The sequence below is a fragment of the Emys orbicularis genome (genome assembly GCF_028017835.1).
Source record: "Emys orbicularis isolate rEmyOrb1 chromosome 2 unlocalized genomic scaffold, rEmyOrb1.hap1 SUPER_2_unloc_1, whole genome shotgun sequence".
Taxonomy (NCBI): Eukaryota; Metazoa; Chordata; order Testudines; family Emydidae; genus Emys; species Emys orbicularis.
The window spans coordinates 78,009-95,306 of NW_027045124.1; the positions used below are offsets into that span (position 1 = coordinate 78,009).

At 45.1% G+C, this 17,298-nt stretch overlaps 1 protein-coding gene across 1 annotated transcript in view; it reads right to left on the minus strand.

The window, feature by feature from the left end:
- The window catches only part of LOC135894764 (ATP-dependent translocase ABCB1-like), a 75,255-nt gene that overhangs the window by 10,303 nt on the left and 47,654 nt on the right, over positions 1-17,298 (minus strand). The window contains 7 exon segments of the mRNA XM_065422861.1: positions 4,550-4,753; positions 8,829-8,912; positions 10,272-10,349; positions 11,013-11,117; positions 12,068-12,214; positions 13,611-13,850; positions 14,782-14,961. Coding sequence (XP_065278933.1) covers positions 4,550-4,753; positions 8,829-8,912; positions 10,272-10,349; positions 11,013-11,117; positions 12,068-12,214; positions 13,611-13,850; positions 14,782-14,961 — 1,038 coding nt within the window.

Below are 17,298 nucleotides of genomic sequence, written 5' to 3' on the forward strand. Positions count from 1 at the left end.
TCCCCCTCCCCAAGACTGTAGAGTTTCTGACATGCCCATTCTCAGCTCCTCACCCCTCTCTCAGCAGTGTGTTCTTGGGGCATGCTCTGAGCATGCCTGTTCTAAGCTTCCCACTCAGAGCACATGGACTTCCCTGATCCAAGCTCACATGGGGAGAGGTAGAGAGAGGGGGCCAGACTCCCTTAGAGGGACAAAGCACCCCAGATTCCAATGCATGTGAGGAGGTAGGGAGAGGGGCTTAGATGTCCCCAGAAAGCAATGCCTACTGCAGACCCTGGCTCACATGTGAGGAGGATGGAAGGCAGATAGATCCCCACGGCTGGGCAAGGCAGCTTCAGAGCCTGGCAAACAGAGGGGGGTCAGGTGCAGGGCTCAGACACCCCCAGAGAGGCAAGCCCCCCCAAATTCCACCTCACATGCAGGAGGTGGACAGAGAGGCTAAGACTCCCCTAGAGAGCTAGGGGGTCCCCGAGATTCAAGCACACACACAAAAGGGACAGACAGGGAGAATGTGGAGCTGCCCCTATTCCCCCCAGACCCTCTGCAACAAACCCTCATGTCTGATTCCCAGTATCCATTCCCCAAACCCAACCTCCTCTACCACCCATTCCCATTTATCTCCCTCCCCATAATCCCCCCTCTTCTCCGTGCAGCCCCAAACCCCTCTCACCCTATTCCCCTAACTCCTCCATCCCCTAAAATGCTCCTCTCTTACTAGCAAGCATTTGCACGCCTATTTTTTAAAACAAAAATACTTTGATGACATTACACCCTCCTCCAAAATAAAAGCCTGATAGTAACAGATTTTAGCAACATGCCAGCCAAGCTTTCCCAGGTTTTCAGCAAAGGGGGGCCATGAACTGTCACTAGCTGGGGGAGTTCAGGAACAAACACTTACTGTGCATCTCTCCAGTCTATCCAGCTGCTTTGACCATATTCTACCTGAAAATCCTTTGGGGTTTGCTTTACATACGTGCTCAGTGTAACTTGTGGAGTGCTTGACCTTTACTTAAGAGCCTAGGTGGATGGCCAAACTCTTTTGCTAATAATGTTTTGAATCTTGCTTCCACCAAAGGGCTAGTGGATGCCATGCATTCTCTGGGGGCCACCCTCAAGTGAGTGAGACCCTTGTGCCAGGATCAGACCCACGGTCTGATCTCTAGATGTGGGCAAAAAAACATTACTAGCAGGAACCTTTAGAAAAGCTGATTATTTGGTGGGAAACGGCATCTCGTGAACCCCTTGGTCAAATGACCCCAAGTTTGGATCACTACACGTACCTTGCACCCCCATAAGGTTCACCTACTTATAGTGGTGCACCTCAGGAGATGGCAGGGTAGGGTTAGTGACCCAAACTTGACATCTGTTGAGCCAGATGTTCTGGAGATATAAGCCCTAAAACAGCCATTTTTTAAAAAAAGGTTCTAGGTGGTGGGTGTTTAAAAAAAAAAAAAAAAAAAACCACCTTAGAGCTAGAACTCTAGAACTAGAGTTCATAGGTAGATACTAAGAACTGGAAGATGAATCATAGACCACTGGATGGCTGTGACCTCACCCTTCAATGAACACTGCTAAAGATAAGTTAATTACAACCCCCCACCTAAGACAAAAGGAATTTTGAACTGAGTGGCTGGAGATTGCTACCATGTGAGAGTCATAGGTGGTAATTTCATTTTGGGAGACATGCAATCAAAGCATTTGGGTGGAAAATTGGATGTGTAAACTTTCTTGGAATGAGGGTTGCCAAACCTCCAGGATTGTCCCGGAGTTTCCCAGAATTAAAGTATCAGAGGAGTAGCCGTGTTAGTCTGTATCCACAAAGCCACCAGACTCCTCGTTGTTTTTCAAGAATTAAAGATTAATCTTTAAAGATTGTGTAATGTGATGAAACCTCCAGGAATAGGTTCAACCAAAATTGGCAACCCTGCTGGGAAGGGGGATTGGGGTAAATAGGAATAGGTGGTAGGGGAAGTAAGAGGTTGGAGGTTCAGGTGATGGAGGCATGTGACCCCCCAGCTCTGCCAATGCACCCCAGCCCTGCACCGTAACCCTCTGTGCCCCCTCTGCCAATAAACTCAAGCCATCCTGCACCTCAACCTTCCTGCACCCCAATCCCCAGCTTGGTCTTGACATCCTAACCCCCTGCATCCCACAGCTGTCCTTGCACCCCAACCCCTCATGCACCCTAACTTTCCTGCAGCCCAACTTGCCTGCAGCCCCAGCCCTTCTAGTGTACCCCAACCTTCCTATACCCCAGTTCTACCACTGCACCTGACCCGTTGCACCTCCCAGCTCTGTCAGTGCACCCCAACACTACAGGAAAGCTACTGGACGCACATTAATGGGGAAATTGGAGGGTTCGTGGCTGACCAGAAACCATTACAAGCTCTGACATCGCACTGTTCTTGGAGATGGGGCACATCTATCGGAAAGGGGTCAGAGGATTTTTCTCTCAAACATGAAATTGTCAGTGTTTTGGAACACAAACCCTATCTGTGATTTCTCCTACCAGCCTGCTACAAACTCCACCCTCTAGCCATTCTGAAACACGACCAGGAACACTATGCCACTGGAACACAGCTGTCCTTCACCCCAGGCACTGCATGTGAGTCAGCTTAGAGGAGGGAGGAAGTGACAGCAATAGAAAAGTTAGTACACAGGGAGTGAAAACTTCAGGGAGAGGTGTTCCCTGCTTGCAATAGGGAGCCTCTGTATGGTAGTGGGGATGGGGGAATGCAGTGAATGGGTCAGAGGCAGGGCGGGGGAGGTGTGCTGAAGCAGGGCTGGTGAGGCACAGCTGATGAATGTGTGTGTCAGAGGGTGCAGCTGGCTCAGAATGCTAATTGCGAAACACTAGATGTACAACTGCGTATATGGCCACTACCTCCTAACACCAAAAGAGCTTTTCTTGTTTAAAAAAAAAAAAAAAAAAAAAAAACCTTGGAAATTCCATGGCAAAGAACGCCATTAAATGCAGAGTTAAGGTTGCGTGGGGGTACGTTGTACCCCTGCAGAATGCTGTGTGGAACAAAACTCAAACTACTGAAAACCAGGAGATGCACAAAGAAGGTTGTGCATCCAAGCTAACCTCTGCCCTCTTTCCGCAGTGCCCAGTTAACACAGTTTGCTCTGCCAACCCCGCAGCTGCTGACATGTACAAGCTCTTCACCTCCTTTTACAGCCCATTCATTCTCACCCACAGGATTCCATCTAACAATATTACAGGACAAGGGGAAAAAAAAAAAGCCTGCCCAACCCATGTTCCATCTGTTCCATAGAGCTGGCAGTAGCCAATGGGAATTATTTGCATATACTTCAGTTGCAATCAGGATGCCAAGTGTACCTACACTACACAGTAGTTGGGCCTGCTTGGTAAGTGTGTTGGTGATGTGAGGACGTGTGGATCACTCTGAGGTATGTGAGAGAGCAGAGCAGAGCTTAGGACAGGAGGAACTCTGTGTTTTCCACCCTCTGATGTCTGAACAAAGGGAGGAGCCAGGTATGTACCTTTAGGATCCTGTGTGCATCAGTACGGTGCAGAATTGTGTACCTTATATCATTAGCAGGACACAGGGGCTGTATTAGAAAGGGTATTTTCAGTAACGAGGTCGCATATGAGCAATCTAAGTATTTATTATCTATGCACACTCCAGGCAAAGTGAGTGTGCTCAGTGGCAGATGGAGCTGTACTGAAGAGCGGAGGAAGTAGTTAGCTCTGCTTGGTAGGTGTGTTAGCGAGATCTGTGGATGACTTGGAGATGTGTGACAGAGCTGTGACTGAGATATGAGGAGATCTGTGTGTGTGTGTGGAAAGGCAGGAGGTGCATGTGTACCTTCAGGATGAAGTATGTCTCAGTTTTATGTGGAATTGTGTAGGTTATGTCAGTAACAGGGCACGGGGCTTTAATTACAAAGGATATTGCTAGCTGTGAGGTGGAATTTCAAAGGATTCTGATGCTTTCAGGATGGCTAAGTGAAAGTGTAGGTTGATATGTTATCCTGTATGTAACAGTAGCCCTACACTTAAGCTGGGAGGTGCGAGTCCCTGCTCACATATATGTACCCACTGTGCATAGCTAGGGTGGCACGAGCAGTGGCTTGAGCTAGCCGCATGAGTGCAAACCCACCCAGATCCCCATGGCACATACTACTTGTGTTAACAGGGAGCATTGAGGAATTACTGAAAGAGGGCAGAGTTAAGGTTGCATGGGCTGCAATTCCTGATGTTCAGAAGTTTGAGTTTTGCTCAAATCAAGGTTCTCCAAGGGGACGACATGCCACCAAGCAACCTTAACTTTGGGTTAACATAATTTTTTTGCCATCGAATTTAAAGGCAATATGAGTAACTGTGTGTATTTTAAAGCAATAAGAAAAGTCATCCTCAACCTAAACTAGAGTGGAGATAGCATCCCACTATAATAGAATGTCTCTTGATCACTGTTTTATTTAATATATTTTCAGAGTAATTTCTGTAGAAAATCATCACTGACAATGTTGTCCTTAAAACGATATAACATTATACCCATTTAGTTTATATTGGAGATCTTACTCTTCCGGCCTCTTCCAAAGCTTTTTGATCTTTTGATGCATGACCAGCCGCAGAGCTCAATCTAATAGCATTTGCAGCAATAAGGAAAGGAATGCAGGCCAGGATAAGCAAAGTTAATCGCCAGTCATATACAAAAGCAATAATGATGGCGGTCAGAAGGGTAGAGGCAGTCTTAGTGAACAAGCCAAGTCGGCTTCCAGTAGCCTATTAAAAACAAAAGAGTCCAAAGTTAATTCCTGAGACACAAAATATAGATCAAATGTATGAAATCATTGTTCACTCAGGATCAAATATTCAGAGGGAGAAGAATCGTAAATGTTGTGCATTTAAAATGGACAATTGTATATGCAAAAACCCATATGGACAATTACATATGCAAATACCCCTAGCTGTGGGTGAGGTTCAGGAAGCCTGATGAAAATGTGGCCACCTGGGCTCAATTTAACAAAAAATATCAGGGTCCTCCTGTGTCACAACAAGGCACAGAAATCATGAAGAGCCAACAGCCTCTAATTTGGGGCATGTCAGTTATTGGGTGCCCAGCTTAAGGCACCTAGGGCCTGATTTTCATAGGTGCTGTACATCAGCTGGAGATAATGGAAGCTGCAGGTTCCTTTAATTAGGCACTTTGTTTTCAGCAGTGTTAGCAGCAGGAAATGAGCGTTCACACCAAAGAGCTCTTCTCTCCCTGAGGATCTGCACATCCATGTAATCATGAAATGTAAAAGTGATAATTGGCACACGGAATCTGTGTAAACTGTGACACTACTCATGGCTCAGCTGGGCAAATAGTGGATTTTCTAGCTGGGGGCCAAACTGGAAAATCGGAGTGGGGGCGGGGGGGAATTGATTTGATTAGATCTGAAACAATTAAAACATATTTTTTCTTAGAATAAAAAATAATTTCAAATTGACCAAAACATTTTGGTTGACTAAAATCTCTCCTCCCCACAATTTTTTTGTATTGATTTGGCCATTTTGCGGTTTTTTTCTCCTCTTTTTTATTTGGTCAAATTTGAAAATGAAACGCCATTTCAAAACAAAAGTAGAAATGGCAGATTTTTAAATGGTCAAAATGAAACATTTAGACTTAAAACAAATCTTCCTCCCTATTTCTTTTGACTATTAGTCAAATTTTACCAGAATTCATGAATAGATTTGGGGTCTCTAAAAATACATATTTCAGCAAAAATGTCAACTGAAAACATGTTGGCCAGCTCTACTCATGCCTGCAGATGAAATGGAAAGTTTTGTGGAAACAATCCATCTTTCAAATATCGCACTGTGGACAAACCAAGAAAACCTTGGGTGGGAAGTAGGATTCTTTCTTTGCTAGCCAGAGGCTTTCCTGCCCTCAAGAGACTTTTGTGTTCAATAAAATTATATAACCAAACCAATGGCAAGATGAATTATTGCCATAGACTCTAGGGGCTTATACATAAAGATCACTTTGAGACACAGGCACCAACTCCGTGGGGCTGGTGTACCCAGGGAAAAAAATTGGTGGGTGCTCAGCACCCACCGGCAGCTCCCCGCCCTGCCCCCCTGCTCCAGCTTAGCTCCGCCTCCTCCACGAGCACGCCGCCGTGTCCTGCTTCTTCCCCCTCCCAGCGCTTCCACCATGAAACAGCTGATTCGCGGGGTAGGGAGGGATGGGGGAGGAGGGGGAACGCGGCATGCTGGGGGGAAGAGGCAGGGCCAGGGAGGGGATTTGGGGTAGGAATCCAATAGGGACAGGGAGGGGGCGGAGTTAGGGCGGAGACTTTGGGGTGGGGTGGGGTTGGAATGGGGGCAGTGCCATAGGCAGGGAAAGGGTGGCGTCAGGGCGGGAAAAGGGGCAGCGGGGCGTGGGCACCCACCGGCGCCCGAGAAAGTTGGCGCCTATGCTTTGAGACTTCAGCTAGCACAGCATATTGGCTGCCCACTTACTTAGCAGTAGCCGTGTTGGTTCCAGGCTATTAGAGAGACCAGGTAGGTGAGGTAATATCTTGTATTGGACCAACTTCTCTTGGTGAAGAAGGCCTAAAGAAGAGCTCGAAAGCTTGCCTCTCTCACCAATTGAAGTTTGTCCAATACAAGATATTACCTCACCCACCTTGTCTCTCAATCACTGATATTTCTTTGTTTTCCAGAGGAGGGGTTCTCACCCTTTTTCTTTCTGAGACCCCCCCAACATGCTATAAAAACGTCATGGCCCATCTATGCCACAATAACTGGTTTTCTGCATATAAAAGCCAGGGCCAGGGTAGCAAGCAGGGCAATTACCTGGGGCCCCACATCACAGGGCCCCCCGCGAAGCTACATTGTTCAGGCTTTGGCTTCAACCCCGTGTTGTGGGGCTCAGGGCCCTGGGCTTCAGCCCCATGAGGTGGGGTTTTAGCTTTCTGCCCTTGGCCCCAGCGAGTCTAATGCTGGCCCTGCTTGGCGGACCCCCTGAAACCTGCTCGCAGCCAGTTGAGAACCACTGCTCCGGAGAATGTAATGTTCTGATGTTCATTTTGATGTATTAAGATTTTTTATAGTTTGGATCCCATGCACCACCTTCTTCCTGTTTTACCTTGACAGCTAGGATGATGGACCTTATCCTCAAGAATTAAGTTGCAGTTTTTAAAGATTAAAGTAATTGTACGTTCAGTCAAATACTTGATTGATTCCCACTCTGTGCTGGCCAGTAAAGAGGAGATGGGAGGGAGTATGAAATCTAGTGAGTCTGAGGATCTAGTGAGTCTAGTGAATCCGGGAGTTGAGGAAGGATTTTTTTCTTCTTTTTAAAGACAAGTGAAGTAGAAATTTAATTTTATTTTAAACTATTGAATAAATCAGGAAACTTATTACTCTTTGCTCATGAGTGAATTTATTTTAAAAAGTATGGCTGATTTTTTTCTTCAGAATTTTTTTGATGGGGTTGTGTGTTGGGGAGGAAAGGGGAGATTGGCAAATTCTGCAGAATTTGCCATTTACATGCAGGATTTTCAGTGGCTCCTATCCTACACCACTCCCCAAAGTCACACAGTCCCTCGTGCTTCTGCCATCACTGATACTCTGTATTAATGACAACTCACTTCACTCCATAAAGCCCACATAAACAGGCTTCCTGTGTGAAATGCAGTGGACAGAGCTGGGAAGAAGAAATCTACCCATGTCAACATGAGGCCAGCGCATTGGCTGCAATGCCATTCTAAGAACATAAGAACGACCGTACCAGGTCAGACCAAAGGTCCATCTAGCCCAGTATCCTGTCTACCGACAGTGGCCAATACCAGGTGCCCCAGAGGGAGTGGACCAACAGGCAATTATCAAGTGATCTCTCTCCTGCCATCTATCTCCATCCTCTGACAAACAGAGGCTAGGGACACCATTCCTTACCCATCCTGGCTAATAGCCATTAATGGACTTAACCACCATGAATTTATACAGTTCTCTTTTAAAGGCTGTTATAGTCCTAGCCTTCACAACCTCCTCAGGTAAGGAGTTCCACAAGTTGACTGTGCGCTGCATGAAGAAGAACTTCCTTGTATTTGTTTTAAACCTGCTGCCTATTAATTTCATTTGGTGACCCCTAGTTCTTGTATTATGGGAATAAGTAAATAACTTTTCCTTATCCACTTTCTCCACATCACTCAAGGTTTTATATACCTCTATCATATCCCCCCTTAGTCTCCTCTTTTCCAAGATGAAGAGTCCTAGCCTCTTTAATCTCTCCTCATATGGGACCCGTTCCAAACCCCTAATAATTTTAGTTGCCCTTTTCTGAACCTTTTGTAGTGCCAGTATATCTTTTTTTAGATGAGGAGACCACATCTGTACGCAGTATTCGAGATGTGGGCGTACCATCGATTTATATAACGGCAATAATATATTCTCAGTCTTATTCTCTATCCCCTTTTTAATGATCCCTAACACTACAGCCCCCCGAAGTGGGGCTTTAGGGCCACTTGATACACTGAAGGCTTTGCTCCATCATGCAGTTTAAGTGGTGCAGAAGTGCTTACACTGGCCCTTGGACATGGCTTACTTTTAAAGTTACTAAGTTGTTTACTTAGTCGCTTACAGCAAGGAAATGGAAAGTGTACGAACATCTGCCGAAGGTTTGATAATAGTCATAATTTGGGACTAGTGAAACTGTTTCCGAGACGTTGATAGTGTGGTTTTTAAATGTGTCAGCCAGTCGCTAGAGTAGATTCACCAACTCGTTTTCCAAAATAACTTCATCGTCCTTTGCCAACACTGCAAATTCTATTTGTAAGCAAAATGTTAAAAAAAAAAAAAAAAAACATACCCCTTTGACTTGTGAAGCATCTGTAGCTAGTCTGGTTAACAAAACCCCTATGGCATTTTTAGGATCGTCGTACCACCCAATCTCCTGCAAGGGAATACATGGTTCAGTTATTTTTGCTTTTGCAAATGAAATGTTCTTATTGTAACTCAGACTTGTCAGGGTCATTAGTACAATGTATGGACATTTAAAGCTTGACTAGCATGTGTGTGTGGGGAAGAGAGAGAGCCAACATAAGCACTAAGATACTCACTCTTCTTTTGTGATGAATAACATTAGTCAGATAAACTGAAAATGATCTTAAAATAAACTATTCTTACCCTCAGAACATTAAACTGTTAACAATCCAGGTGCTAACAACTGCAAAGATTTTAGAATTTAGAGTCAAGTATGTGTCATGCACCATAATGACAGGTTTCAGAGTGGTATCAGCAAGAAGAACAAGGAGTACTTGTGGCACAAGAACTCCTCGTTCTTTTTGCACCATAATGAGAGTGCCTTCCACACCCATACCAACATCTGATAGGCACAGTGCTCCTCTCCTACACCTTTTATATTACACTGACTTCTGTAGAGCTATTCCTGATCGATATAGGTGCATATGGGAGGAGAATCAGCTTTATTATCCTTAAAGGTAGTGGAAAAGAAGGAGAGGTTTTGGTTTTTTGTAATTTTCCCTCTCCTACCCTATCCCCTTAGAATGCTCCTGTGCATATGCAGAACCCTGTGATACCAAGCGCTACCAATGGGTGTGCAGGGTGCCTAATCGTTCACCCACAGAGAATCCTCTGCAAGGAAGAAACAGAGGTGTGTCCTTTCCCAGCGATGCATCAGCAGGGAGTATACAAGGGCAGTCATATTGCAATAGTATTATTGTAAATCAGTCCTGATCCAGCTGGTCATCTTGACTAGAGAAACCGCTCTAGTGAGCAAAGACAATGCTTTGAGAACCTATACCTGTTATGATATGGTCCGTTTGCTATGGAGTTTGATGCAAACAGACCTAAACCTATTTATCTAAACATTTATATCATGACCATCAGGATCATATAGAGATTTAATTTCTGTTTTGTTAATCTTTGCAAATATACCAATGCACTCAGAAACATGCATGTTTTATACACTCTTCAATATGGTCGATATTGAAAGAGATGGCATCAAAATTAGACAGCTCTCCTAGCAGCACTGAGTTAATCTGCACATGCTTTTGCTTTATTTTGTTTCGCACGTGTGCTCAGAGACTTGGCGCTTGTGCATTGGTAAAGTTTCACTAAAAGGATGGGTTCTCTCCAAGCCGTATTGGAGGGAGGCTCTACACAGGCTGCAGGGAACCAGGAATTTTCATGCTGTTATACACACATCAGCCCACAAAAGCCATCTGGCTCACATGGCAGGAGTGCTGCATATTTGCTGTCTATCGCTATGACCCAGAAACGTGACCCATACCTGCTGAAGCAATGCTTTGAATGACAAAGATCGCAATCTCTTGGTCAGAACTTCCCCAGACTTTCCAAACATGAATCCCTAAGAAGGGAGAATGGGAAATAAAACAGTTGAATTGTATGTGCTGGGCTGTACAGTCATATTTAGAACAACCCGCTGTAAATGTGATGATATTTCAACCATTCAGCCACACAGTTTACAGAACCTACACAGTTTTTTGGGATATGGTTTCAGACGTTAGTTTAAAGCTGGTGAAAGGTACCACACACATTCCTGGAAACTGAAGTTTCCTCATACTGCCCCACCCACATGCTTCCGCAGCCAGCTGCAGAGGTCAGCAGTGGAGTCACCTTCCCTGCTTACTCATTCCTTAGCCTTACTACTCACTCTGCTATGTAACAATGCCAACTTTGCCAGTGTTTTTTGTAACGTACACAACAATGTAGTGGAACTGGGCTGTGCCCAAACGCATTCCCCCTAGGACACAAAACGGTCAGCAGCACCTTTCAGACATTGCTGCCCTGGGCTGCTTTGTAACTGGCAATCGGGAAGGGTAAGGCTCTGTATTCCATACCAGCCACTTGAGTCATTCAGTGGCTTGGCTCTGGAACACTTTATAAGAAACATAGTGAATACAAAGTTGCATTATGTCCCCAACATAGCCTCTCAACCAGATCTGAAAATCTTGACCATAATGTATGTGACCAGATACTCAGTTTTGACTTTCAATGTAGTGACGTTTACCTGGATTATGTGTGTTACTAAGCTGATCACTGCCAGTACAAGAAACATTAGAGAAAGCAATGTGGTGGTTTTGCTCCTTTTTTCAGGATCTGTTTCTTGAAAAGCCTATGTAAGAAAAGCACAAAGTGACCACCATTTACAATAGCTCAGGAAACACTGTAGAAACTATTGAACTTCACCTTCTCTCAGGTCTTCCCCAGCACCTGAATTCTGTACCTCTCAGCTTTCTGCTGCTGGCCAGGAGGTCACTCCACTTCTCCCAGCTGACCTGCCTCTCATCAGCTGCTCCTTCTCCAACCCTCCACCAGACCCTCTCCTCATTTGCCTGGGAGCTGCAGTGCCACTAAACCCTGCCTCCAGGCTGCCACTTCACCAGCTCTTCTCTGCCTTCCACTGAATGCTGTCACTCCATCAGACCATCCACCTCCCCTACAGCTGACTACAATACCCCTCTTCTCTTGCTTGAAGATAAAAGATTCCCTAAACATCTTTCTCCAGCCATTTTCCCTGGCTGCTGCTCCAACTCCCAGCAGCTTCCAACTATCATATACTGGAATTCAAAGGAAGACTCCATTTCTTTCCTGCAATGATTCAGGAATCAAGGGGTTAATTATTCAGACAGTCCCATGGATGTCCCTGGTACTTACAAACATGTTGGAATGCAAGGTACCTTGAAGGAGCTTATTGTCCGAAGAGAATGGGTACAATGCAAAGAGCAGGGTCAGGTACAAGGCAGGGAGTCTGCACAACAGTGGAGAGTGGTAAATGAAAACTGTGAGTTTGATAAGGGAACGTGATTTGCTTCACTGGAAAGGTGAAGTCATTCCAAATATGGGGCTGAAAAATAGGCAAGAAGTCTCAAGTGGGGAGAGGAGATCAAGGGCTTGATCAAGTTCCTACTAAAGTCAATGGAAAGACTCGTAGAGTTCAGTGACAGTGGGAGTAGAAGGAGGCTCTAAGGCATCACTAGAGAGGACTAGCTGGAGGGTCGAGCAGGATTTAAAGTTCTGCATTTGTGCCTGGTTCGTTAGTTTACCATACAGTTCTGAACTTACCCCAACGATTTTTCCATATAGAACAGAAAATGCAGGGTGGATGCCACCAGAGAAGGCAGCAGCAATCACACCAAAGAATATATGCAGCCACTCAGGTTTGTTCAGAGCCAGAATCCTGGAATAAGGCACAGCAGGAAGATTTTCCTCCTACATAAGAGATAAAATTCAGCTGTTCACTGAAAGTTGTGGAACATGACAATTTCCTCAGCTAGGGGGTAAATCAGTAAACTGTCCTAGCAACTGTTCACAGATAATTCGCCCCAGCCTCCAATGTACACACTGAATGAGCAAACATATTGAAGACTTGCCACGCTGTAATTTAAGGTCTTAAAACTGCAATTGCAAGTCCAAAAAATCTGCAGGCATCAATTTAACAAAAGGCTAACTGGGGGGTGGGTGGGATGGGGTCTTTATAGTTCAGTGAAATGTCAAATAGGGTCAGTGACCATGGATTACAACTTTAACACATGAATCATTATAACGACCTAAAAGTCGCACTGTTCTGAGCACAAAAAGATCAGTCTAGTTCAGCCTCTGCTAAATGCTAGTGGGTTGGCAGTAATACAATTGGGTCGACTTATGTCAGTTAGTCTGTTTTGTCTTTTACAAAATACAGACTATGACTCATTACCAGATGCATGGAAAAGGCATATGAAACAGTGATTTAGGCTTCATCTCCCTTGAAAAATACATGGCAGCTCAGTTCAGCTTCACTGAACTATTCAAAATGTCCATACATTTGTTGAGGAAGTTGTGGAAAATGAAATGAAAACACAGGAACTGGTACAAATAATTAGATGAGGTTTTGAGCCGGTTACAATGGCCTCGCCTGGTTATCTTTGCCTGTGTTTCAGATACTGGAAAAGCCTGCCCACACTTCAACCATACAAGCCTGCTGAACTTTGTGACATCAATAATTTCATGTCTTCCCATCTGATTTCTTCACTTTACTGCAAACAGTATGAATTCTGAAGCCATCTGTTTCCTCTGACAAGGCCCAAACGCAACGGTTATGAATAGATAAAAAGTGTATTCTGGACTTCTGGGTGATGGTGCATTCTTACAATGTATCCAGTTGCTGCTTATTGTTTGCATCGTGTTCTACCAGTAGACTGTACTACAATAAAAAAAGAGCTCCTAGAACAGGATTTCTTCACTGATGGGTTGCAACCCAAAATTGGGTCATCTGAATGTGTTTAAGGATCACAAGGATGGCTGGGCTCAGCTCCCTCCTCCAGGCCAAACCTGAGCAGTGCTGCAACCTCTGAGGTTGCAACACCTGGAGTAGGGAGCCAAGTCCAGCTAGCCCTGCGGGACAAGAGCTAGAGTCTGTCTCAAGAGGTCAGACTGATTTGTTTACACCTGTGTTTTCCCTGAAGATTCCCAATTCACGTATTCACCCAGGTCAATGATGCATATAACAGGATCATACCAAAGGTGACATGACTTAAGACCTATTTAAAAAAGATAATAGAATGACCTTTGGTCCTATTCTCACAAGCTATCACTAAACTTTAGGATTAAACTGAATTTTAATACTAACCTCTTTCTCCTTTGTTTTCTTCTTTTCAGATGACTTTTTCTTAGAAGAGGTCTTTCTGGTTTTATGCCTTCTGGATCTCTTAGGAATGCTTCCCATCTCAATGATTCCTGGTTCTTCAAAACCACCAAGATCAGTGAGGTTCTCCATCCTGAGATCATCTAGATCCTCTTCCTCATAGTCTTCATCTTCTGTCTCTTCATCACTTTCTGACATCTCATTTTGAGTGTTTCCACCATGACCCTAGTGACAAGCAAGGAATAGTGATACACAGTCACAAGACAGTTTGCAGCAAGGGGAAGGAACAGTATACTTGGTATGGAAACAAACAAAAATAACAACACTTTGGTTACGTGGTCACTTTCACATAGTAATTGGTATAGGCCAAGTTTTCTGCCAGTATAAATTGGTGCAGTTGCAACTTACACCAGCAGAGAATTTGGCTCTGTATGTCCCTCCACCCCCCGCTATCTATATAGTTCTGTGATGATGTCATGCACCTCTTTTGCTCAGTTATGTTTTTGATTCATTACATTGGGTAAATGTGAAGCACTGCTACCGGTGAAAAACAACCACTTCCAAATCATAAACAAGATTGACTGATCAACTTTCACTCAGCTAGAAAACATGCAGAAACTGCAAAGCAAAAATGGCCCAGCTGTTTGAGTGCAGAACCTGCATGTGTCAGCAACAGTATCAGTGCGATCATAGGCGCCGACACTGTGGGTGCTCAGTGGCTCAAGCAGTCACCCAAAAAAATTAAATTAAAAAAAATAGGGGGTGTTCAGCACTCGGAGGGCTGGATAATCTTTTGTGGGCCCCAGCACCTGGACTGTGGCCCCACCCCAATGCCCCACCCACCACTCCGCCCCAAGACCCCTCCCCCGATTGGCCTCTTCCTCCCCAATGCCCCACCCGCACTCGACCCAGAGGCCCCACTCTTGCTCAGCCTCTTCCCCCTGAGGCCCGCCTGTGCTCTGCCCAGAGGTCCCACCCCTGCTCAGCCTCCCTCTCCTGCCCCCGAGGCCCTGCCCACAGGTCACACGGGAGGGGGAGGGGGACGGAGGAGCACCCACCAGCAAATACAAAAATCAGCACCTGTGAGTGAGTTATACAGATAATTTTCTGGAGTAGAGAGGTGGTCAGTAAATCTGAAGCATTCAGTCAGGAGTGCTCTATCACAACTTATTACCTGCTGCATCACAAGAGAATAGTAGACACCCTTCTGTGTCATGAGTTCATTGTGTGTTCCCTGTTCAACAACAACACCGTTGTGAAATCCAGCAATAATATCAGCTGTCCGGATTGTGGAGAGCCGGTGAGCTATCACAATGGTGGTACGTCCAGCCCTAGCCTTACAGGGGGAAAAAACCGAGAGATTTACTTTAAAATGTGATGAAAAAAAACCCAGAAAAATCCCTACCTAACAGCACAGCGATAGTGTGGAAAATACAAGTGTAAAAGCCCTGCTGACCCTTTATAGCTGGTCATTATTTCCATGCATACTGTCTGATTTAACAGCCAAAGGACACTTCTGATTACAAAATCCACTTTTATAATAATGACAGGGAAAAGTAGATGAATTTTATAGGCTGTGCAGGTACCAATGCCTATAGCTAAGGTTGCCTGACACTTCCAGTTGTAAGACCTGTTATCAGATGCTTATAACTTTGCCAAGATTTAATTCTTTGGGCTGAAACTTTCCATGCTGGTATCTGCCTCAGGCTGTTTTTTTGTTTGTTTGTTCTTTGTTTTTAATTTCAGCAAAAATGGTTCAATGATTTCTCAGAATGAGGTTAGAAAAAAATAATGTTGTTTTGCCCATATTAAAATATTCTTATAACTGTTTAAATGAGAAGCTTTATCACCTAAATGCTTGAAACCAGGGACTTGAAATTTGGAGGAGATGGGCATGTCTGACTGGTATCAGGGATGTGCCTTTTACCATTCCCATGAAAATCTGCCCAAATTTGGCCGAGTTATGAGGCTCTGAAAATTTCAATTTGCATGTGCTCAGTAGAGACTTATTAGAGTTCAGCAGCTAAATTTCCCAAAGAAACAGCCTGAGCTCGCTGCATTGTATGACAGGAGTGCACATGCACCATCCCCATAGAGTGACTAAGCATGTTCCAGCCCAGGATTGTGGGGGCTGAGCAGGACTTTGCCTGCAATTTCTCCTCCCCATAGTCAGGGGGAGTTGTGCCCCCAGGCACAGGAAACAAGAGTAGGGAGAGCAGAAAGAACAGTGATTATGGAAGGAATCAAATGCTCTTGTCTGCAGGAAACCCGCCTTATTTGTTGCAGAAGGTGTGTAATGAATGAGGCAGGGGATTGCAGGAAAAGAAAGGATGGTCTCATTATTGTTATAGCAGCTGAATACTGCCCTAGAGAATTGGATTCTAGCCCTGTCTGTGTGCTGAGCATTCACGGCTGCAACTGAAGTCAATGGGAGATGTGCTTTTAACATATATAGTGCTGTATAATGCAAAATTCTCTGAAATACTGAGTCCTGGGCATCGCAGATGATGCACCCAAAAGTAGTATGCACTATCAACATTAACATCTCTGTGTCTCAGGCCTGGTCTACGCTATGAGTTTAGTTCGAATTTAGCAGCGTTAAATCAAATTAACCCTGCACCCAGCCACACAACGAAGCCATTTACTTCAAAATAAAGGGTTCTTAAAATTGATTTCTGTACTCCTCCCCGACCAGGGGAGTAGCGCCGAAATCGACATTGCCATTTCGAATTAGGGTTAGTGTGGCTGCAATTTGATGGTATTGGCCTCCGGGAGCTATCCCACAGTGCACCATTGTGACCGTTCTGGACAGCAATCTGAACTCGGATGCACTGGCCAGGTAGACAGGAAAAGCCTTGCGAACTTTTTAATTTCATTTCCTGTTTGCCCAGCGTGGAGAGCACAGATGACCACACAGAGCTCATCAGCACAGGTAACCATGCAGTCCGAGAATCGAAAAAGAGCACCAGCATGGACCGTACGGGAGGTACTGGATCTGATTGCTATATGGGGAGAGGATTCAGTGCTAGCAGAACTACGTTCCAAAAGACGAAATGCCAAAACATTTGAAAAGATCTCCAAGGGCATGATGGAGAGAGGCCGCAATAGGGACTCATATCAGTGCTGCGTGAAAGTTAAGGAGCTCAGACAAGCCTATCAAAAAACAAAGGAGGCAAACATACGGTCGCTCCGGGTCAGAGCCACAGACATGCCGCTTCTACGCTGAGCTGCATGCAATTCTGGGGGGGCCGCCACCACTACCCCACCCCTGACCGTGGATTCCGAGGAGGGGTTACTCTCATCCATGCCTGAGGATTTTGCGGACGGGGAAGAGGAGGAGGACGAGCTTGCGGAGAGCACACAGCACACCATTATCCCCAACAGCCAGGATCTTTTTCTCAGCCTGACTGAAGTACCCTCCCAACCCTCCCAAGGTATTATCCCAGACCCTGAAGCCATGGAAGGGACCTGTGGTAAGTGTACCTTTGTAAATATAAAACATGGTTTAAAAGCAAGCTTTTTTTAATGATTAATTTGTCCTGAGGACTTGGGATGCATTCGCGGCCAGTACAGCTACTGGAAAAGTCTGTTAGTGTGTCTGGGGATGGAGCGGAAATCCTCCAGGGACATCTCCATGAAGATCTCCTGGAGGTACTCCAAAAGCCTTTCCAGA